The 22,489-nt window shown below is 52.8% G+C and overlaps 1 protein-coding gene across 1 annotated transcript; it reads right to left on the bottom strand.

Annotated features, from left to right (window-relative positions):
• Positions 1-12,382: 12,382 nt before the first annotated feature.
• On the bottom strand, positions 12,383-17,846 carry IRX6 (iroquois homeobox 6). The gene is made up of 6 exons (XM_047836436.1): positions 17,793-17,846; positions 16,574-16,831; positions 15,772-15,881; positions 15,264-15,571; positions 13,747-14,373; positions 12,383-12,803 (listed from the first exon to the last, which is right to left on the bottom strand). Exons 1-6 carry the CDS (start codon positions 17,835-17,837, stop codon positions 12,796-12,798), a joined length of 1,356 nt encoding a protein of 451 aa, XP_047692392.1. The 5' UTR covers positions 17,838-17,846; the 3' UTR covers positions 12,383-12,795.
• Positions 17,847-22,489: the final 4,643 nt, after the last annotated feature.

The following is a 22,489-nucleotide window of genomic DNA, read 5'->3' on the forward strand; positions in this document are numbered from 1 at the left end:
GAAAGGCTTAGAAGGTATCACATCAAACTGACAGAAGTGCCTACCTCTGGGGAAGAAGAGACCAGGATTTTTTGAGGAGTGGGGCATGTGGTCAAAGGGGATTGTGGCAAAGACTGGCTGACTCGTGGTCAAACCTATTCCTCTCCTTTCTGATAACCCAGCTACACAGCATTTTCCTTGCAGTTAAGTGTGGCCGTGTGATTAAAATCTGGCCAGTGGAAAGGGGGTGAAGAACGCGTTACCACCTTCCAACAGGCAACCCTTCCTGCCTTTTCCTTCCTCTGCAACCCGGAAGCTACATTTCAAGATGGCGGAGCCACAGATAGGGAAGCTAAGTTCCTGGACCTCTCTGCCTGGGAGACAACCGCTCGCAGGTCAGGAACACCGGATTGGATTTCATGAAAGCAAGAAATAGATTGCTACTCTGTTAAGCCACTGAGATTTCAGTGTTCATCTGTGCTGGGAACTAGCTTTACCCAAACCCACATCACGATTTTAGTGTTAATTCAAGGGTTTTTACTTTTTAAAAAAGAAGAGTGCATTCACGTATCACTTGTGCAGTTGAGTTTTCAAAGAAAGATAGAATGAGAGCAAATCCTATCTAAGAAGGACTTAGGATTCCACGTGACTGACCGTGGATGCTTTTCTGGATCCCTTACGGCTTCAGGTAGAGTCCTGCCATGCACGTACCAGCCAGAAAAAAAATCACTCTCCTTTCTTGTAGAAGGTCATGAGTCAAGAAACCTGAATTCCAGTCCTAACTCTTGATTCCGCCACCCGTGGGGCCTTGAGTAAATCACTTCCCTTCCTTGGGTCTCAGTTTCCTGGCCTGTAAAAAAGAGTGAACGTTCAGGGCGAGTTCCCCGAGAAGCAGACTCTGAGACTCTGAGGTTGACTGGGGAGTGTTCTTGACAGGTGAGAAGTGAAGGAAGCAGGACTGGGCAGAGGGAGAAGTTGGATTGTGATGTGGTTGGAAAAAACCTCAGTGGATTCCATGAGAGCTGGGATGGACTGTTAGCGTTATCCCAAACTGGGGCAAAGTGGCCAAGCCTTTGTCATCATCTCTAATGTGGGTACCAGAAGCCCAGGGAAAAATGAAACCACGCAACATTAAGTCCAGAGAGGTGCCAACAGAGGCGGGCCCAAATCAACTTCATCTAGTGACTTTTCTGTGCGTATCCATGTAGTAATGACGAATGATTTACTAGTGATGAATGGCGAAGTTGTCGGTGCCCCTCTGATGGTCTGAAATTAACAGGGACCTGGCATCTGTCGGGAAGGTGAGAGCCATGGTCATTTCAGGGTGGGGTTGAGGTAAATATACTCTGGATGTTCATCCATACTGTGATCCCCATCTGTCTGATTAGATTAAACCCGAAAAGTATAAAACCACTGCTGTTTGAGTTTAAAGCCAAGACCGCAGTGCAGCTTTGGAGATGTGAAGACTTTAGCCAGGAAGCGGCAGGTGCTAGAGAAACAATGCCAGGAGGTTGTACATCGATACCTTCACAGTGCTGTGCAGTGTTCCACAGATGTCAGATTTGACCCTGGAGTTCTTATTTCCAGCTCTTGGAACTTGGCGGCCCCCAGGGCAGAGGGGGGGCGGAGTGGGGCGTCCCATGTTGATTCTAGAGCTGGCTTTCTCCAAAAAGTACCCAGTGCTTCCCGAGGCGGGGGCGGGGGTGTAGTAGGATATGATCCTCGGGATACCTGATGCACATGTTAGAGTTTCTGCTTACTTTCTATCTTTTTTAAATAAATATTTTGTATATATTCACATCGTATACACTCCTATCATAGTATGTACATGTAATTTAGGAACAAACAAATGCACCTGTATTTGGGGTGCACCTCTGAAAAATTTTTCCAATGGTAATATGCACCTTTTAATTTTTTTAATGTTTATTTAATTTTGAGAGAGAGAGAGAGAGACAGACAGAGTGCGAGTGGAGAAGGGGCAGAGAGAGAGAGAGAGGGAGACAGAATCCAAAGCAGGCTCCAGGCTCTGAGCTGTCAGCACAGAACCTAACGTGGGGCTCGAACTCACAGGCCACAAGATCATAACGTGAGATGAAGTCGGAAGCTTAAGTGACTGAGCCACTCAGGCGCCCTTAATGAGATTATTTTTAACGGCTTTATTAAGGCATAATTGATATACAAAAACCGCACATAGTTAATGGATACAACTTGACGAGTTTAGACATATACGTGCAGGAGTGAAACCATGATCATGTTCAAGGTAATAGACATACCCATCACCTCCCAAAGTTTTCTTGTGTCCCTTTTTTTGTTGGCTTGTTTCTTTTTTGTTTTTGTGGTAAGAACCCTTCACGTGAGATCTATTCTCCTAAGAAACTTTCAAGTGCACGGCACAGCATTGTTAACCACGGGCAGGTTTTTCTTAAATAGGAATGAGGCAGATAAATCACCCTTCAGCATATATAACCAAAAATAAATAAACCTATCCATGAACACTCAGGGGCCCAGGATCTTGAATCCAGGGCAGAATCTGGGGCTCATTTTTCTTCATATGGCTTTGGTTTACTGTCCAACTTTCTGCAAAACATTCCCTTCCCTGGATCCTTTCCTCTCTTCCTTTTCTGACCTTCCTGTCTCCGTTCTCATTCATTCACTTTTCCACGTTGGGTTTTCTGGGACATCTACCTCGAACCAGTCACTGAGCTTGGGGCAGAGAGCACGGTGGACAAAACTGCCTGTTCCCTGCCGTGGCCGCTTTCGGTGTCTCCTCCCAGGTCGATTTCATTCTGCCCTCTCTTTCTTTTCAGTGCCTGGTCGCTGTCACCGCATCCTACCTTCAGGCCTTCAGCTTTCTCTTGTAACTTACACCTCTAGAAACATCCCGGTAGGCGGGTGCCTTCTCTGCCGGTCAGTACTCCATGAACTGGCAGCTTCATGAGAGGCCTCTCTCCGCTGAATTTATGGCTTGGCAAAGCCATTTCATAAAAAATGATTAATGATAATTAACATTTTAACTTCAGGCCATTTAATGGCACCCGACAAAGGGGTCAAGTGAAACTCATGGGTGTCATATGTCAAATGTCACAGTTATGGGAGGGGGCTGAACAGGAGCTGAGGACGAGCTGTGGAGAGTGCGTGAGGAACCATGCAAGGAGCTTCCTTCCCCACCCACCCCGCGCTGCCTCCTCTGCCCACAGTCAAAGGGCCACTGCCCCCACCCCGGATGTGAAGTATCTGTGCTTCAGTTTGAACGTGTGTCTGGGAATTCAGTTCCTAACAAATGTAATAACGCCAGACTCCCTTCGGCCCCCTGTGTTCAATGCCCAGCACGCTGCCCATTAAGGAAAGCCCACCGATGTTGAGCACTAAGAGACCAGCACCAAAAAAGTTGGCAGAAAGCGAGACCAAGAACCAATGCATTGCAGAACCGAGGACTTCCGCGGAATAAGGAGATGAATGACCAAGGCCCAGACAAGATGGCAGATGCCACATACTGGATCTTGCTGTCCCCGAGATGGGAGCCTGGCGTGGAGACAACAGCCGGTAATGAAAAGGAACACACGCCGAGGTGAGGGAGGAGGTCGGTTCCCAAGGACAAGAAAAGTGGGGTAGCCAAACAAAGCTTTGGTCACAGAGCGACCCCGCACGCCAGGATTCCGTCTCCGGGAGCGGCTCTCTGCTGACAGAATTGGGACCTCGCAGCGGACGCCTGGGACTGTAGTCCGCGTCACGATCTCCGCGCGGACACGACTGGCAAGCTGAGGCTGCGTGACACTCCCCAGGAAGGTCACCCGCACTGGAACGCGTTAACACAGGAATCGCCAACATTTATGGAGCACGTGCGCCAGCTTCTGAGCTAAATAGCTAACGTTCATCAACGGAGTGAGTCCTCACCGACACCCCCTGACCCAAGTTCTTGTTGTGCTGTTGCTAAAGCAGGCGTCGCGCTCAGGGTGGAACCCGAGTCGGGGTTTGAACTCACGACCCTGAGATCAAGACCCGAGCTGAGATGGAGAGTCAGACGCTTAACCGACTGGGCCCCCCAGGCGCTCCAAGTTCTAGCTTCACCGCATTTTATTTACAAAAACGCCGAGGCTCAGAGAGCTTAAGGCCCTTGGGTACCATCACCCGGGTACCAAGCCGTGGGGCCACCCCGTGAACTCAGTTTGCTCGGCCCGTTTCCACATTCTCAGTCGCCCCACCAAGCTGCCTCCTGAACAGCTGAGCGTGTCACAGTGACCTCACGGTAAGGGAAGGGTAGAAATAACCGGCCGATAGCAATCTGAGGCTTCCTTTCAAAAACATTTACTTAAAAACACGACAGCGAGTCTACTTAAAGAGAAGTATCAATGGAACACAGTACAAGTTCGAAAACGGCCTGGATCTTGAAGGCGAAATGAAAAGTAGAGGCTGGAAAGCTCTGACGTGTACGTAACAGGCCTCAGTTAATGATGCTGGTAGCGTGTGCGTTTGAGGAGCGATCGGGCATGATGAGGAATTTTCCAATGTACTGAAAAAATCCCCACTGTCAGGCCCGCAGTAACAGTCCCGTGGTCGGCAGCTTTCTGACCTTGCCTCGAGTGTCAATGTCAATAGCTGTTGTCACCAGTCAATGGGCCTCCCTTTTGGTACTTAGAGATTCTCTTTATGCACTTAAAAGGCATCATTAGTACCAAGTGGCTATTAAAGCAGTCTTGCTGTTCAGAATGATTTTCTGAGGCAAATGCAGAGGAAACGTGTTGAGGGTTGAAGTCATTAGCTGTGACCACAGAAGGACCGACCGTGGGCAATGGTGCCATTAATCTTGATAAGGGGAAGTGTGCACAATTCATAAAATCTACTTGGTGAGGTTTCTCCCTAAATGGACACCCGGCTGAATGACCCCATGTCTTTGCTCTAGGTGAGAGGGACACGCGTGAGCTCCGACACGGACCAGGGATAACGGTCGACGCAGGCAGGGTTGCTGGGGGTGGGGACACCACAGTGATTCCAGGCCGCGTGGGGAGGCCAGGGAAGCTGGAGGGTAGTGGGGGGAGAGGAGTTGCGGTGGGCATTTTAGCTAATGATCACCAGGGACCAGGCACAACGCTAATGCTTATGTGGTAACTGCCCAATGCTCATGACCATCCTGAGGTGGTTGTGAGACCTTGTGACTTCCACCCAGACCTCGTGGATTACTTGCTCTTGGAACCTAGCTGCCATGAAGTGAGGCACCTCAAGCATCCCTTGGAGACAGTAGAAACCTCTGCAGGGGGCAGAGCCCCAGATCCTCCTTGAAAGTGGATCCTTGAGCTCCAGTCGAGCTGCCCCTTCTCCTCCCGCACGGATCAGAGACAAACCATCCTCGCTTAACCCTACCCGAGAGGCAGATCCGTCAACAAAATCAACGACTGCCGGTTTGGGATTTTAGTGGCCTGGGGTATATAGCCCAGGTTTGGTATAAAAAACTGAAACACAACAAAAGACCTTTCTAGCTTAGTTAATGAACCACAGAGGTTGAGGACTATTGCTCTAGACTCGTCACCGTTATCACTGTTGGCATCAATGTTCTAGGGCCCACTCTCTAATGTCTTAAATAAAGCTACGTTGGCGTTTGGAGATGGTCCCAGGCCACGAGAGAAGATGTCAGTCTCTCGTGGTCTCGTAATAGTCACCCTCCACACGAATACGGGTTAATTCACCAAAGAGTGGAATGGGCACCCACCAGCATACCACTAACGGTGGTCACAGCGTTAAATAATGCTGGATCTCAGAGTGACCCCAACTATCCACTTTTTGATTCTCTTTCAATCCTCTGATGACACAAAGGTGACAGATCATATATATATGGGGATAATACATCACACTATATATATGGGGATAATACATCATTCTATATTACACTATAATATAGGTATATACACTATATATATACTATATATTACTATATATATTATACTAAATATAATATGTATACTCTATATAATATTTATTCTATATGTAATATGTATACTGTATACATTATATATGGTATAATATATACAGTATATATAGTATATATACAATATATATATACATGTATTATATATATGTATAGTATATATATACAATATATATAGTATAATATATACAGTATACATATTATATTTACATACAGTATAATACACTATATATTTCAATCCTCTGATTACACAAAGATAATAGATCATATACATAAGGGATAATACACCATACTATATACACACTATAATATATACACACTATAATATAATATACTATATATATACACTATATATATAGTAGTATAGTGTATATATATGTGGTAGTATAGTGTATATATATTATATGATATTATAGTGTATATATAGTGTATATAATATAGTATATATATGTATATATGTATATATACATGTATATATGTATATATGTATATATGTGTATATGTATATATGTATACATGTGTATATGTATATGTATATATGTATATATACACATATATGTATGTATATATGCATGTATATATATGTATGTATATATGTACATATATAATATAGTGTATATATATATACTATACTATACTATACTATACTATAATTAGTATAGTATACTATACTATACTATAATTATATATATATACTATATAATATAGTATATAATATAGTATATATATACTATATATAATATAGTATATATATACTATATATAATATAGTATATATATACTATATATAATATAGTATATATATGTACATATATACATATATACATACATATATATACATGCATATATACATATATATACATATACATAGTATATATGTATATGTATACATATATATAGTGTGTATATATACATATATATATATCTGCCCCTGGTTCCTGGCACAGAGCTCCTATTTTTATTTTTTTTAAACATTTATTTATTATTGAGAGACAGAGAGACAAAGAATGAGCATGGGAGGGGCAGAGAGAGGGGGAGACATAGTATCTGAAGCAGGCTCCCCGCTCTGAGCTGTCAGCACAAAGCCTGACGTGGGGCTCGAACTCACAAGCAGTGAGATCATGACCTGAGCCGAAGTCGGATGCTTAAATGACTGAGCCACCCAGGCGCCCCAAGGCACAGAGCTCCTAAAAGCCATGTAATTTCCTAAGTGATAAGAACACTAGGAATATCTTTTGTTGTAATATTTTGTCTTTGACCTCTCAGTTCCTGACCCAGCGCTCCTAAATCCCTTAGAATTTCCTGGGTGATAGGAGTGTCTTTTATTTTAATGAGTTGATTCTTGGTAGGCTCCCGCTTAGGATCCTCTGTCCCCATCTCTGTGCCCCTCCCCCTGCTTGCACTGTCCCCAGAATAAATAAAAATTTAAAAGAAGAAGAAGTTTCTGTGCTCTGGGCTCTCCCAGACCTCATCCCATTACCTCCTCATTTGGCTGTTCATCTGTACCCTTAATCATGCCCTTTAATAAACTGGTAAACGTAAATGTGTCTATGAGTTCTGTGAGCTGCTCCAGCAGATTAATTGAACCTGAAGATGGGTTTGTGGGAACCCCTGATTTGTAGCTCAGTCGCCAGATGTTGTGGGTAACTTGAGGACCCACTACTTGTGACTGGCACCTAAAAAGAAGGAGGTCTCGTGGGACTGAGCCCTTAACCTGCGGATCTGATGCGATCTCTACGTAGATAGTGTCAGACCTGAGGTAAACTGTGGGATACCCAGCTGGCGTCACAGAATGTCACTTGGTGTGGAGAAGCCTCACACATGGCTGGTGACTAGAAGTGCCAGAAGTGAAGACAATGTGGAGGTGGTGAGAAATTAAAGAGGTTGAAAAATTTCCAACATGGCGCCACCTTGGCTTCAACATCTCTCTAACTCATGGCAGAAATCAGGGAGGTGGTGTGCCACCAACCAAAATTCAAGAAACACTGATCTAATAAGTCCTTGTTCCCACAACAACTAAGTGAGAGAACCAGAGAAATCATGAAAGAGCCACATGGTTTATGATCATCCCAGAAAGCTGAGTCTCCAAGACACTTGGTGACTTGTCCAAGGACTTGGGTCACTGTTTCTCCCTCATCTTCAACTTAACATGTAATGAAGAAAAATGACATCACTAGAGGGGTCCTCTGCCATATAACTGGTAAATAGCCATTCGACTCCATTTGTTTTCTTTAGAGAGAGTGAGAGAGAGAGAGCACATGAGCATGAGTAGGGGAGGGGCAGAGGAAGAGAGAGAATCTTAAGCATGCTCAGCATGGAGCCCCACATGGGGCTCGATCCCACAGACCCTGGGATTATGACCTGAGCTGAAATCAAGACTGAGACACTCAGGCACCCCCATTAGACTCCATCTTTACTCTGATCTCAGAATAAGGGCCAAAGAAGCTCCAAACGAGATGGGGAGAGAGGAAGGGGAGGCACAGAGGGTAGGAGACAAATTTCAGAAGTTACGTGGAGAAGAAATTGGTTCAAAAAGGAAGAACTTTCTAATGCCAAGGCTGCAAATGGCTACGTCAAAAGACGGCCGCAGGCCAGCCAACCCCCCCCCCATTGGCTCTTTTATTTGCCTGAGCATAGAGTCTTCCATCCTTGGTGTTGGCTTTTCCCGAGTATGTAGGGATTCTGGACCACATGTTCACGTTTGGGGACAGAATTGTCTCCCGCACAGAGGTTACAAGTGACTCCTATGCTGCTTGCACCCTGAAATCCTAGGGGGTCTTCAGACGGCTGGGAGTGGCCTCTTCCCCCTCCAATCACTACACGCTTTGAGCTTCAGGATGGTGGGGGTGAGGGTATGGGTGTGGGTGACTGAATCAGATGAGGAGAATGAATGTGAATGCAGATTAAATCCGGGAGGAAATGTTGGCATCTGTTATTGGGATGTGATTTACTTGTGGCCAGCAGCAGGGACTCTAAGCACTCATGCTGAGCTTAGGGCTTGGCCAGTGCTACCCAGGTTAAAAGCCCACCAGACCACATAGGGTGCTTGTTACAAAGGCAGATCTCCCAGTGTGATTCTTCAGCTGTGGGCTGATTCTCATGGTAGAGATCCAGGGGCTACATTTTGCCAAACGCTGACCTGGGGTGTCTCAGCTGCGTCCCGGGGACATGTGGACAGGGGGAAAGGTGATGGATGCTCTCAGCCAGGATATGCGGGCTGTGCCCAGGAAGCACCAAGAGTCCTTTCCCATTGGACATTCCTGAGACAGAAGGAGCTCCAGTGGCCTGAGACAATAGACGCACAGGCACTTAGAATCTCAGAAACACAGGCTCTTATTCATAATGGAATAAAAGCATCTTAAAATAATAGAGTTGCAGGGCGCCTGGATGGCTCGGTTGGTACAGCATGTGACTCTTGACCTCAGGGTTGGGAGTTCAAGCCCCACGCTAGGCATGGAGTCTACTTAAAAATAAATAAGTAAAAATAGTTTTAAAAAATAGGATGCATTAGCAGTCGATCTCAGCCGTTAAGAATAAGTTGTATTCAGAGTTTAACTTCTTGACTTCATTAGCTGAATAGCTGACACTGAGTTACTTCATCTTTCTGAGCTTCTGCTTCCTCCTTCATTAGATGGGCCTCCTAGGGAGTAGAATATAATGCCCTCTCGCACGGTTGTGACATATACATGAGTCAGAGCGTTTAAAGGACATGGCGTTGAGGGTGCTACAGGGGAAAGGGTCCAGAAACTCTTATTATCGTTGCCAAGGTCATAGGATCTTAGGACCAAAGGTGATCACAGAGATTATCCAGTGAATCCAGGGGCCATGCAGAGAGTGACTCCCAGTGGAGATGAATCAATAACGGAAGAAGCCACTGTTGTGCGAGGCTCCCTTGGTCCAGCCTCTCCTCTCAACCTAGTGGTGGTGGGTGTTCTCCAGCCGAGGAGAGAAAGGAAGTTTGGAGGCCCATCTCCTCGAGACCGTCCCAACCTGACACCCACCGCCTTTCCTTGTTTCCCGACACCTGCCTTGCAGAGCTCGAACGCCTCCCGTCGGTGGGCACCGGCATCAGCCGAGGAGAGCGGGGCTGTGTCCTCCCTCCCCTTGCTCTGGTATTTAATCAAGACAGTATTCAAAATATGATTCTGGGAGATTATATTGGGAGATTTGCGGGAGGCTCTCAGTGGGGGCAGCGACGGTGGGAACAGATTGCCACTGGGGGCCCAAGGCTGGGATAATCGGAGGCTCAGACGTGCCTTTCTCAGGCCTTCACCCGCACTCCTGGAGCCCACCCCCAGCCCTGGAGCGGCCAGCACACCGGGACAGAGAACTAGATCCTTCCCCATATACTACAGCCGGGGAAACTGAGGGGGGGAAGGGGCTTGTCCACAGCCCCAGCCAAGTAGCCATGGCGTTGAGATGCTAAAGCTCTTTTCTGGGATTCCAGCCGCTCTTTTCCGCCCTTCCTACACCCACCGTCTCCAGCCAGGATCTAGGCCTGGATCCTGGGGCAACCCCTGGGCTGCCTGCTGGTGCTCTGGGTCCTGGGAGATGAGGAGAAACTAGGCCTCACAGACAGGAGCTGGGGAGACAACTTCCTGAGTTCCTGAGTGGGAAGGCAGGCAGATACCTGGGCCTCTCTTCCCAGGACTCACGGTTCCATAAAAGGCTGGATGGCTGGGAGAACTCCCTTCTCCCCCCTGCGCCCCCCCTCCCGGGGGACAGGGGAGCTCCTGCACTCTCTGGATCAGCCACACGACCTGGGGCTCAGGTGCCTCTCTGCTCTCTGGCCTTCACTTTTCCTGTCTCCAAGGGTCTCGGTGTGATGCTAAGGGTCCCTCTACCCTCCACAAAAAGGCTCGCCGGAGCCCCACTCCCAGCCGAGGCCTTCAGAAGGCGCTTCTGCTGACTCCGCAGCCTCTGGAGGGATCTACCTGGCCCCCCAGGAGGGGGTGGGGTCGAGAGCGCCTTGAAAGAAACCTCCAGCTAATGCTCTTTATTACAAGCGTTAATCCCGCAAAGCCGACTGGAAATAATGTTTATCTTTTCGCAGTTTAATTTCCCGGACCCTAAGCCGCGGGTCAGCGAGGGCGACTGGAGGTCCCCCGGGGAGCCTGGGGGTGGGAGCAGCTGGTGCCCAGAGCAAAGCGAAAGCAAGGAAGGGATCATCCGGCGGAAGCGAGGGAAAGGAGCATGAACCGGAAAGAGGCAATGGACCCTGAGTGGAAAGCTGGGGGTCCCCTCTCCGCCACGGATTCCGTGTGACCCTGAGCCATTCCCCTGCCCTGCCACTTGGCCTCAGTTTGCTCATCTGGGGAAGAGGTTTGTCCTTTGTAAGCCATGATCGCTAAAGCCCCTTCCGACCCCGGGGTCATTCTATAAAAAAGAAGACAAGGTGGGAGGGCTGGGAGGGGGTCCGCCGCCTGTTCCCCGGTTTTTCCAACCGCTTCTTCTCCGCAGCCTCCGGGAGGTCTGACAATCTCCCCGCCTCCGACCCCCCAGGATGCGATGATGTGGGCCGGGGGCTGGGGGGGGGGAGGGGGCTTCCCACCCCCCGCTGCAGTGCCAGGCGCTGATTTAGCAGCAGCCACCCGGTCTCGGGGGGCCCGGGCCGAGCCCAGCGGTGGAGACGCAGCTCCCCCAGGATCCGGTCCTTGGGCGCACACCCCAGCTGCCCTTCTCCTGACTTTCCGCCCGCATCAGCTCCCCGCAGCTCCCCTCTGGAGCCCCGTCCCGGGTTCACCTCCCCCTCTCCCCGTGGGCAGCGGCCAGCTCCCTGGCTGGCTCCAGCCGAGGCCAAGAGGCCCGGGACGCGAACTCAGGCCGGGCGCGGGCGGCTTTCCATCTCTCTGCTCCCCCGCCCCTGTTCCAGACTCGGCTCCCCGCGGGGCACCGAGTCCGGTTCCCTGCCCATCGGCTCCCATTGGTCGGCCTGTACCGGAAGTGATTGCCGACCCTTGGTTCCATAAAAGAATGTCTCCTCTTGCCTCCCCGGGACCCAGCAAGCCGTCACACTTTGCCGTTTTGTACGACGGGAGGAGCGCGGGGATCCCCGCTGCGTGCCAAGGGACGGCCAAGGTTATCCCCATCCCCCGTCCTCCTAAGAAACTAAAACCCAAGTACAAGCCCGGAAACAAATGCAGCTTCCAAATATGCAGACAGCTCCCCGACCTCCGACCTCACCATTTCCGCCCCGTCGCCCCAGTGCACAAGACCCCGCCGCCGCGCGTCACCCTGCTCGGCCAGTTAGGTACAGGCAGCGTCAGGTAGACAGAGTTAGGCGCCCTCACGGCCTCGGCCTTAACCTCGCCAGCCTCTCTCCTTGCGGTGAGAGGGACTGAGGTCTGCAGCTCACGCTGTCCTGGCCCCAGATCCCTGGCCTCATTCCATCCTCCCCTCCGCCCTGGCCTCTCCCAGCGCCCCTGGCACAGACACGCCACACGGGTCTGGTTTGATGTGATTATTTTTGAGGACACAAGGAATAAGGACGAGGAGAAGACGCAGGTGGTCCTTAGGGACCAGGTCGGCGCTGAAGTTACAAAGTGAAAGGGGGTAGGGTGGGGGTGAGCGAGAGAAGGAGTTGCTGCAGACCCTGAATCAAGAGGAGGGAGGCCGACTCGGTGTCCCGAGTGGGTGCACAGGACAGACTCGCCCGGCTGTCCCACCCGGCCCTCCCCCGGGTGCGCCGCGCCACCTCCTCCAGCGGGTCTGGCGAGATGCACGTCCGCCCGCCACTCCCAGCTCTGCGTGCAAGAAGGGCCGGGGTAAGGGTTTCTGTGTGTCTGTCTCTTAGGCGAAGTGAGAGCCCCCAGTCCCTGGCAAGGTCTCCCAGCGTGGAGGTGAGTTCCAAAAGTAGGGCGTATTTCCGAGATTCTTCCGCAAATCGCAGCCATTGCGCTAACCTGCTGAGAGAGGAAAGGTTGATTAAAACCCGAAGGCCGCTTGGCGCCGATTCCTAGGAAATGGAAGGTCGGTGGTGTCCCATCCGAAGGGAATCAAAGGTCTAGAGGCAATTTGCTTGCTAGAAGGAATATTCGGACCCCGTTATGTGCAAATTCAAATAACAGCGTAACCCAGTTTTGTAAGCCAGGAGCTAATCCTGAGAGAAATTACTACAAAGCAGAATCTGACAGTAATTGCCGGAAGCTGCCTGATGCTGGGGGGAATGTCCCTTTGTGGGGTGCGATTCCCTTCCGCCAGGCACAGCCAGAGAACCAGCCAGGGCCAGTAGGCAGTGATTGGCAGTCACACCCGGCTGGGGCTGAGCCTTTGGGGGTGAGCGCTCTCCAGGGACAGCCCCAACCCTCGGCCACCCTCCCCAGGGGTTTCAGCCGGCCCAAGGCAGGGCTCCAGCTGGACTTAAGCGCTGGCCTTAAACCAAGTGCATGTATCTGGCCCGTCCTCTCAGGCTTCTTGGAAGGCCCTGGTTCCGGCCCAGCCCTAGCAAACTCTTGGTGCAAGCACGGCAGGGGGCCAGCTGGCCTCTCCGGAGGGGCGGGCAGGGGGCAAGGGTGTCTCTGCCAGAAGGTCGTGATAGAGCCCACCTGGCACATTTGCCAGCACATTGGGCACCGGGGCGCAGAGGTCTAGGTTGACGACTTGCTCAGTGCCCCTAGGCAAGTTACTGTCTCACTCTGAGCCCATTACTATTAAGTTTCAAAAGGAGGCGGAATTAGTTAGTGCTTTCGTTCCTAAGCTGCTGTTTCAGGAAGCTCTGTGGGACAAGCCCGCTCCAGGTCCCAACGTGGCCGCGCCCCAGAGGCCGAGAGGCTAGACAGTGGCCGGGCGGCACCGTGGGCAGCCCTGTCCTTTGGACAGACACACCCAGCGCCGTTGGGGACCCACTACCTTCTGCTCCAGACGGGTACTGGCACCGCACTGCAGGCTCCCTCCGCCGCGGGCAGGGCGCACAGTTCATCGGCGGCCCCTGCAGGGCGAACGGGTGGTTTCCAAAGGCTTTGGCTGCGCGGGAAGACTCTTCGCCCGCGGAGTCTCTGGGGACGGCGGGTGGGCCGCCGGAGCCCGGAGGCGGTCCCGGAATCAGACGGCACTCGGGACTTCGCGGCCTGGGAGGGGTTGGCGCTGCCCCGTCGACAGCGCTGGCTGCCGCAGTGTGCGCCAGGGACCAGATGCGCGGTTTCTCGCGGCACGGGTAGTGCAGGGTCAACGTGGGGCCCCCAGGCTCCGCCCGGAGGAAATCCGCTTCTCCCGACCCGGGGGGCTCAATGAACGAGAAGGGGCGCGCCGCCAGGCCGCACTCCCGGCGCTCCAGCCGGCCCTCTCGAGCCGCCGCGGCGGCGTATGGTGCTGGCTGCGCCTGCGAGTCTTTATGGAACTCAGCCAGCCTGTCCGTAGCGGTGGCCACCGCCTCCTCTTCTTCGGCCTCCTCCTCTTCCTCCTCCTCCTCCTCCTCTTCCTCCAGGTCTTCCAGGTCACTCAGCCGGAGCCCTCGGGCCTCCTGGCTTGCAGAAGCATCTGCAGGAAATCAGGACCGAGTGAGAAAAGCCCCAGGCCCCAAGGGAAATCCGCGGGAGTGCCCACCCCCGAGAAGCTTTTAGCAAGATGGCTGTGACTGAGGGCATTCTCGGGGTTGCTCACCAGGCTGGCCAAAACCGTCTCTTACAGTCCTCCCAGCGCTCCAGCTTGCCCCCCCCCTCCCCCGGGAAAGAATGTAGGCCCCAGCCCTGCCCCCACTCCTGGGAAGACTCCTCTCTGGTGCAAAGAAACTAACGCTTTTTCCTGCCTACGACCTGGATCTCAGTGTCTCCACCGTAAAGCAAACAGACATACACCCAAGGGGACATTTTCCCCTCCAATTCCAGCATCCACAGGTAGCTGGTGTGTATTATTTAATTCAGCAAATATTTATGGAGTGCCATCTATGGGCCAGACGTCGTTTAGGCCCTTGGGTATTAAGAATTTAGGGAATACAGCCGCGAGTAAGAGACACTGTCTGGTGGAGGTGATGTTCTGGCAGGGGGAGGCAGACACGGACGGGACCGCCTTCCCACAGTGATAGGTATGGCAGAGGAAATACAATAGGCCGATGTGATAGAGAATAACTGGGGGGCTAAGTGAGCTTGGGTGGCCAGGGAGGGCTTTGTCCAGCCCACACTATAGAAGTCTAGAAGAAGCCAGTTATGTAGGGAATTCCAGGCAGAGGGAACTGTACAGGCAAAGGCTCAGAGGTGTGTGTGTGTGTGTGTGTGTGTGTGTGTGTGTGTGGTGGGGGAGGAACACAAGTGCAAGGGTAAGTCAGGGAGCGCCTCCAAAGACGCTGTTGTCCAAGGCAGCTCGCCAAAGTGCCATCAGCCCGCTATCTAGCTGGGAAAGCCGAAAAGTGGGGTGGGGAACATTCTGGGTACCTTTGGCGTCACCATTCAGGCAGCCCAGGGAGTCCTCTGCTCCACTCTCAGCCCTCCTCTCCTCCCCGCCTTTGCTCTTGGGCGCCCACGTCATCTTGTTCTCCTTCTTGAGGCGCCGGCGCGCGTTGGCGAACCAGGTGGACACCTGGGTGAGGGTCATCTTGGTGATGATGGCCAGCATGATCTTCTCGCCCTTGGTGGGGTAGGGGTTCTTGCGGTGCTCGTTCAGCCAGGCCTTGAGCGTGCTGGTGGTCTCCCGGGTGGCGTTCTTCCGGCGGCCAGTGCCACTCAACTCCACCGCTCCATACCTGGGGGGGAGAACCTGGCTCACAGTTCTGGGTCTGAGAACCTGGGGCTGCAGGCAGGAGACAGTCTGAGGCTGGGAAATGAGCTTCCGTGCTCCCCCCTCCTCACACACCCTCCTTCCCAGGCTGTTCCCAGATGGGCCCTATGGCGGGAGGCGGGGAAGGACCTGTAACGCCAGCTACCAAGGCACCCCACGCCTTACCGGTCGTACTGGTACTGGCCCAGGGTCGGCTCATAGGGGTAATAGGCTCCTGCTTGTGCCAGGCCAGGTGTAAAGTTCCCTGCGGCCTCTTTAAATTCATACTGTGGATTCTGGTGGGGGTTGGGGTGGGAAGAGAGAATTCAGGACGACGTTTGGGGAAGAGGCAGTATAGTTGCTAAGGGCGTGACCTCTGGAGTCCAGTCCGGCCCTACCTCTCCTACTGGCTATGCGACCTTGGGCGCAGTTGTTTACTCTGTGCCTCAGTTTCCCCTTGGTAACTGGGAATAACAACAGTACCTCTAGGGTATGGAGGAAGCACCCTTGGCAGAATCCCTGGTGCAGAATAAGTAGTGGTTAAAGGCGAGCTCTCCTGGTTATTACTGTCACCACTTGTGACTACTCCCAGTCCCCCCTCCCTACCAGCTGGGGACCTCCCTGCCTCACTCTCCTTCCAGAGCTATTCTCTGACCCTCTGTATCTTCGTGGCTTTGGGCAAGGGGTTTGAGCCCCTCTTCATTTCAGTTTCCTCGTCTGTAAACTGAGGCTCCCTACCTCAGGAGTGAACCGAAGCACGGATGTTTTGTGATCAGGACGGAGTTCTGCAAAGGGTCAAACTGCCCCCCGCGCTTTATAATCCTACCAGTTTCCCTTCCTCGGAGTTTCGCCTCCTTCCTCGATGTCCCCCTCCAGCCCCCCGCCCCCCAGACGTCTTACTGGATTTCACCCGCTGCTGCCTTGTTCATGCCCCCCCCCCCCCACCCAGGCCGGATGGGTTTTGGCGAACAGACCCAGGGGTACTCACCAGCGCCCCGTACAGCGCGGGCGGCTCTGGGCTGTAGGGCAGATAGCTTGGGTAGCTCTGGGCAGCTGCGGCGGCCGCGTAGGGGGCTCCGTAGATGCCCAAGGCCGCGCCCAGCTCGGGCCGCGCACTGCCCAGCAGCCGACCGTCGTAGGGCGCGCAGCAGAGAGCGGCCGCCGGGGTGGAGCCTGAGGCCACGTCTGGGACCGAGCGCGGGGCGGATTCGCAGCAAGTGGCGCTGGAACTTGCAGACACCAGAAACTACGGGGGTGAGAGGGGCGCACCGGAGGTCAGAGACCGGCGCCTCAGGCTGGCGGGAGCCAGCGGCAGAACAGCCCGATCGCTCCCTCATTCAACATGAACTAAATGCCACCCAGAGCTGAGCGAGCACTCTGCTGCGATGGAAATGATCTGAAGACGTAATTTAGCCAAACTGCCCTCATAGGTACTTCCAAAACGTTGCTCAGGCTCCAGAGTCCCGGGGGGTCGAGGCGATGGCACGGCCTGAAACCCGAATTACAGAAGCCAAACTCCTCTTGTTCCCTCGCCCACCCCTCCTCCGCCCCCATCACGGGATCTTACAAAGGCAGAGCTAGAAGTTAGGCTTAGCGACCACCATCACCTCTTACTCCAGCTCCCTTTTTTAGAGATCGGGCACGAGCACCAGGGAGACTTGTCCAAGATCCCAAGGCGGGTCAGAGGTCAAGTGGGAACTAGACCCCACAATCTAGGCAGAAACTGGAGGACAGCGGTGGGTGTCCCCAGGAAGTCCTTGTCACTGCACAACACCCACCGTAATCTGGAAAATCCAAGGAGCCGGAAGCAGAGAGCTTGGACCCGGTCAAAGAAGGGAGAGGATAAGTACAGAAGTCAACAAGCAAACCACTGAACAATGCTGAGGTGGAGAGATCCGGGTCACCTCGGATATCTGTACAATAAGGAGGCCTATCTGGAGGATCTCTGAGATCCCAGCCACCTCGCTTAGCGCGTGGTTAGTGCCCAAGTTTCGGGCCACACGATCTTCCGGCTTGCACTGGGGGAGTGGAAGGTTCTCGGCCAGAGGTTGGGGATGTCGGAGGGGTCTGTGGTACATTACCCTGGTCCCTGCTCTCTCTGTCTTCTCCGGAGACTCGTGCGAAAGGGGGGCGCTCAGCTGCAGGCGCGTGCACTGGGCACCCCCTCCTCTGTGTCAGCCCCCATCCCCCATGGAGGCCCTTCTTACCTGGGAAGCGCTGCCGTAAGGGTGTCCAAAGTGCGGGAAGGACATGGTAGCTGTCCCTGGCCCTCCTCCTTCCCTTGCGAGTTCCCGCCTCAGCCCCGCGATTCTGCGCCTCCAGCCGTGCGCCGCCTCGGTTCCTTACACGGCTGCTGGTGCCCAGCGCCCGGTCCTCCGCCCGCTTGGCACGACTGGAGGCAGAGCCCAGGGCAGTCCGGCTGCCGAGCCCTGCGCTCCAGAAGGCGCCCCTCCGGCCCGCGTGGTCCGGAAGACAGAAGGGCCCATGGATGGGCAAGGAAAGGGAGAGGATGCGGGTTCCCAAAGTCGCGCGGTGGCGAGGCAAGGTGAGGCGCGGCGCCGGGCTGTGAGGCTTCAGAGGTGTCCCAGTCCAAGGTGGCCAGAGGCTCAATGTGACGTCACGGTAATCCCGGGCCGCCAGGCGGGCCCCCGGGCCCTGGGGCCCCGGGCCACCAAGCGTGCCAAGCGCAGCCAGCCCGTGCGCGCGCGCGCACTCTCACCCACGCTCACACTTGTTCCGGGAGGTTTGTGCAGCTGGTGAGGAACGTCAAAGACCCTGACCCTCTGTGTTTGGCGCTGGAGCCTACCCCTTTTCGCCTTAAACTCGCGCGCGCGCGCGCGCGCGCGCGCACACACACACACACACACACACACAACCTCTCCAAATTACCCGGGAGAAGTAGGAGAAACGCCTCCCTCTGTGCCGCGCAGGCCCCGGGCGCAGCGCGTTTACCTCCTCCCCTCCGGCCCGGAGGAGGAGAGAAGCAAGCCAGGCGGCGAGGGGGGAGAGAATACAAAAGAAGAGATAGGAGAAAAAAGAGAGGAGAAAAGTGGGGGAGAAAGGCAAGAGGGAGAAGGAGGAGGGGAGAGGAGAGAGATGAGTCCAAGCGAACAGAGGCGCGAGGGGGAGGGGAGGGAACTGGGGTGGGCGAAGGCTGGGCGCAGGTTGAACACAGGCAGGTGGAGGAGAGCGGCGGCTCGGGGGACTAGCCTCCAGCCCGGCTCCCCCGCCCCTCCGCTGCAGGAAAGTTTGTTCTCGCCACAGGCCCGGCACTGGTTGGGGCCGCGGCCGGGGAGCGTCGGTGGTTCCCACTGGCCCGCCCGTCTTTGTGCTTCGGAATCTGATCCCCCACCCCAGCCTCCCCAGGACTCTAGCTAGATTCAAGCTCTCGGGGCCCGGGTCTTTGCCAGGGTCTCGACCCAGGGGCTTCTCTGCAGCCTCTGGCCTCCGAACAGAGCGAATAGCGCCCCCTCGAGGCCAAGATTCAGTTCCGCTTGGACTCGGCCTGGAAACGCGCTAAAACTGACCCTTGGCATCCGCAGACAGCTGGCGAACACCCCTGGGCATCTCCTCCGAAGACGACGCTTGGTTGCTTCCTGCGCACAGACCGCTGTGTCCACGGGGGAGCCGGGGAGCCCCACAGGAAGGTGCCGGGGCCGAGCTGCAGCCGCTGCGCTCCGCTGGGGGTGGCGCTGGCGAGCCGCGGTTCAGCTCGCGGGGACTGAGGCCCAAGCCCGGCGCTCTGCTGCGACGCCGGGTTGGGCCCAGAGATCTGACCACCCCCCTCTATCCCAGGGGTCCTCAAAGGGGCGCTGATGGGCGGAGGAGCTCGTTTGTGCCCGGGAGGGGGCTGCGTGCTCTAGGCCTGGCACGAGACCAGCGGCCGCCAGTTTGTGAGCACTGTAGATCCTGCGCACTCAAGGCTCAATTCCCCAGGCCTGGAGCATACCCACCGAGGGCCACCAAACCGCGACGTTGGGGAAGGGGGAGGGGCGGGGGGAGCGGAGGACGGGGCGTCCAGTCTAATGGGGGAAGGTCTTCAGGGGATGCTGCCGATATCCCAGTGGAACTCAGGCTCTGGGGCTTGCAGGCCAGAAACCTCAGAAAGTCTCGCCTTTCACTCACAGGGTTACAAAACGCTCTCCCAGGTCCTCACTGCACCTCCTCAGAGGAATCCAGGGGGTTGGTTCAAGGACCCAGTTTTATTTTCTAGTTGAAACGCAAGAACGTGTGGCTCAGATGTTAGGAACAACCCGGGACTCTGCCCTGGGATTTTGCCAGGCGAGGAGGAAGCCCAAAGACCGTGCAAGGTCTAGGGCCCTGGCCTGGGATCCCTGGCCGCGAGCTTCCCTCTGGACTCTCGCAGAGGGAACTGGTAGGCCCAGAAGCCAGCTACCTGTTTGGAACAACATCGGCTCGCCCACCTCCCCAAACAGATTCTGCAGAACGCGCAAGGCACAGAAGAAGCCGCCAACCGCAGACCCCTCTGCCTGGGATGATTATTACGAGGACAAGCTCCATTCTCAATATTAACGAACCCAGCTGGGTTGCCTGGACCGTTACCTTGGAGAAACCTTGCGTTCAACCCCAGGGAAACTCCCAGTTAGAAAAAGAATCATAGTCCTCACCAGATTGATTTAGTGATAAAAATTCCCCGTAATAGATACATCCCTTGATTTTTTCAAAACGCACTTTGGAGCTATCCACACATTTGCAGCTTGGATACATCTAAGCTATTTTTTTTTTTTTTTAAGGGAGCATTGGAGAGAATTCATTCAATTAGTCCCTTGGGGAAGATTACTGCTAATTAATTAATTGCAAACATTTCCAGAGGGAAGGTATGTCAATTGTAAAGTAATAACATTAGATAGTTGAAATACTTACTCAGCAACTTTGATTGCCCCTTCGTTCCTAAGCAGATTTTTTTTTATGACAGAAAGATGGGGTTGGTGGTGAAGAAAAAGCATTAGTCCTGTCCCCTGGCGATCTGGTTGCAAAGGAGAAGCTGCCATATAGAACGTATTGATTTTTTAGCTGATTTATAAGACCTCTGCGGGAGCAATGCCGTGTGCAGGGCCTCCAGGCCTAGCTCTTGTCTTTGTGCTCTAGGATTAGAGAGAAGCAACAAGAGTTTTCAAGAGAAAAAAGAAAAAAGGAGGAAGAACACTGGTGAAGTACATTGGAGGCTAAGGCAATGAAGGTCCCTCAGTGCTTTCCTTCTTTTTTTTAATTTTTTTTTAATTTTTTTTTCAACGTTTATTTATTTTGGGGACAGAGAAAGACAGAGCATGAATGGGGGAGGGGCAGAGAGAGGGAGACACAGAATCGGAAACAGGCTCCAGGCTCCGAGCCGTCAGCCCAGAGCCTGACTCGGGGCTCGAACTCACGGACCGCGAGATCGTGACCTGGCTGAAGTCGGACGCTTAACCGACTGCGCCACCCAGGCGCCCCAACGCTTTCCATCTTACGTAGAGAAGGACAAGCGAAAGAGCAGGTTTTATATTAAGGCACCTTTCTATTGTCTCCAAAGTTACTTGACAGTATCAGAGTGTCTTGGGGAGGGAAGCTGCCACTTCCGGACACGGGGGGAACCTTGGTTTTGTATTTCCTTCTATTGCCATGCCTGCCAGGTACCCTCGCGATTTGACTGTGACCACCACCAGCATTAGGTGGGGCTCCCTAAAAAATAGTTCTTAGGAACCGTGTTCTCTTCCGGCGATTTTCAGAGCCTCGTAACAAAACACAGCCGGTGGGTTCAACCAACATCAACCTTTGTCTGGCAGAGACCTGGGGGGTGGGGGTGGGGGGGGAGACAAGGAAGTCTCTCTTCGAGGGCCTGAATGAGGGAAGCGGCCGTGGGATCTGCTCTCATCCTTCTGACCGTTGACAGACCCTCGCTTTGGCAGCCGAGTGCTCTGGCTTCTCATTGCTTTGTTTAGCACGGATTAATTCAGTTTCGGGAAAAATGCCCGATGGTGCGTATGTGTGTGAATGTCACTGAAGCTAGTAGACAAACCTATGCGATGCAGACCCTCTCTGTTCTATTCGAGGGGGACACTCCACCCAAAGTATTTTCTACAAGTGGGCCAGACTCTTTTGTTGTATTATGCAATATGCCCCCATATGTCCTTTAGCTGCTCATTAAAACAAATATGAAGAGTCAAAGGCCTATTTGGAGCAGGGAGAGTTCTCATTCGCATTGTTTATTTGAAGTTCATGTTGCTTTGCTTTAAATTCACTGAAGGTCCCGAGCAGACAGAGAGAAGGGTGTGTCTTCGAGCAAGAAACAGACTCTTAACTAGAGAGAACAAACTGGTGGTTACCAGAGGGCGGGTGGGTGGGGGATGGGGGAAATAGGGGATGGGGATCAAGGAGGGCACTTGTCCTGACGAGCACGGGGTGACGTACGGAACTGTTGAATCACTGTATTGCACACCTGAAACTAACATTGCACTGTGTGTTAACTAACTGCAATGAAAATCAAAACTTTTAAAAAAAGGACGTGTCTTTGACAATAAACTTAAATGCAGCATGCACACACACGAATCTTATTGTATTATTTGGACTTAAATATCCATCATTTCCTAATATTTTATAAAGACGGAAGACTTGACAAGGGCTGGGGTGAGTAACAACCCAGAAATGCCCAAATCAAGTTCAAATGCCTCAAATCACAGATGCAATGTGTGAGTGTATGGGCATAATAACATAGATGAAAACGGGTTAAAGTTATATTTTTTAAGTACGGATTTTTTTTTTTTTTTTTAGTGACTGTTTTTGCACTGAGAAGGATGAAATTTCCTCAAATCTATGCACGAGTGAACAAGTGCATCTGGACAGATGCATCTATAATTTATACTGATCAGTCACCGCAGGTCTACCCGAGTAAAGCCGAAATGAACAC

This window comes from Prionailurus viverrinus, chromosome E2 (genome assembly GCF_022837055.1).
Source record: "Prionailurus viverrinus isolate Anna chromosome E2, UM_Priviv_1.0, whole genome shotgun sequence".
In the NCBI taxonomy this organism is placed as follows: domain Eukaryota; kingdom Metazoa; phylum Chordata; class Mammalia; order Carnivora; family Felidae; genus Prionailurus; species Prionailurus viverrinus.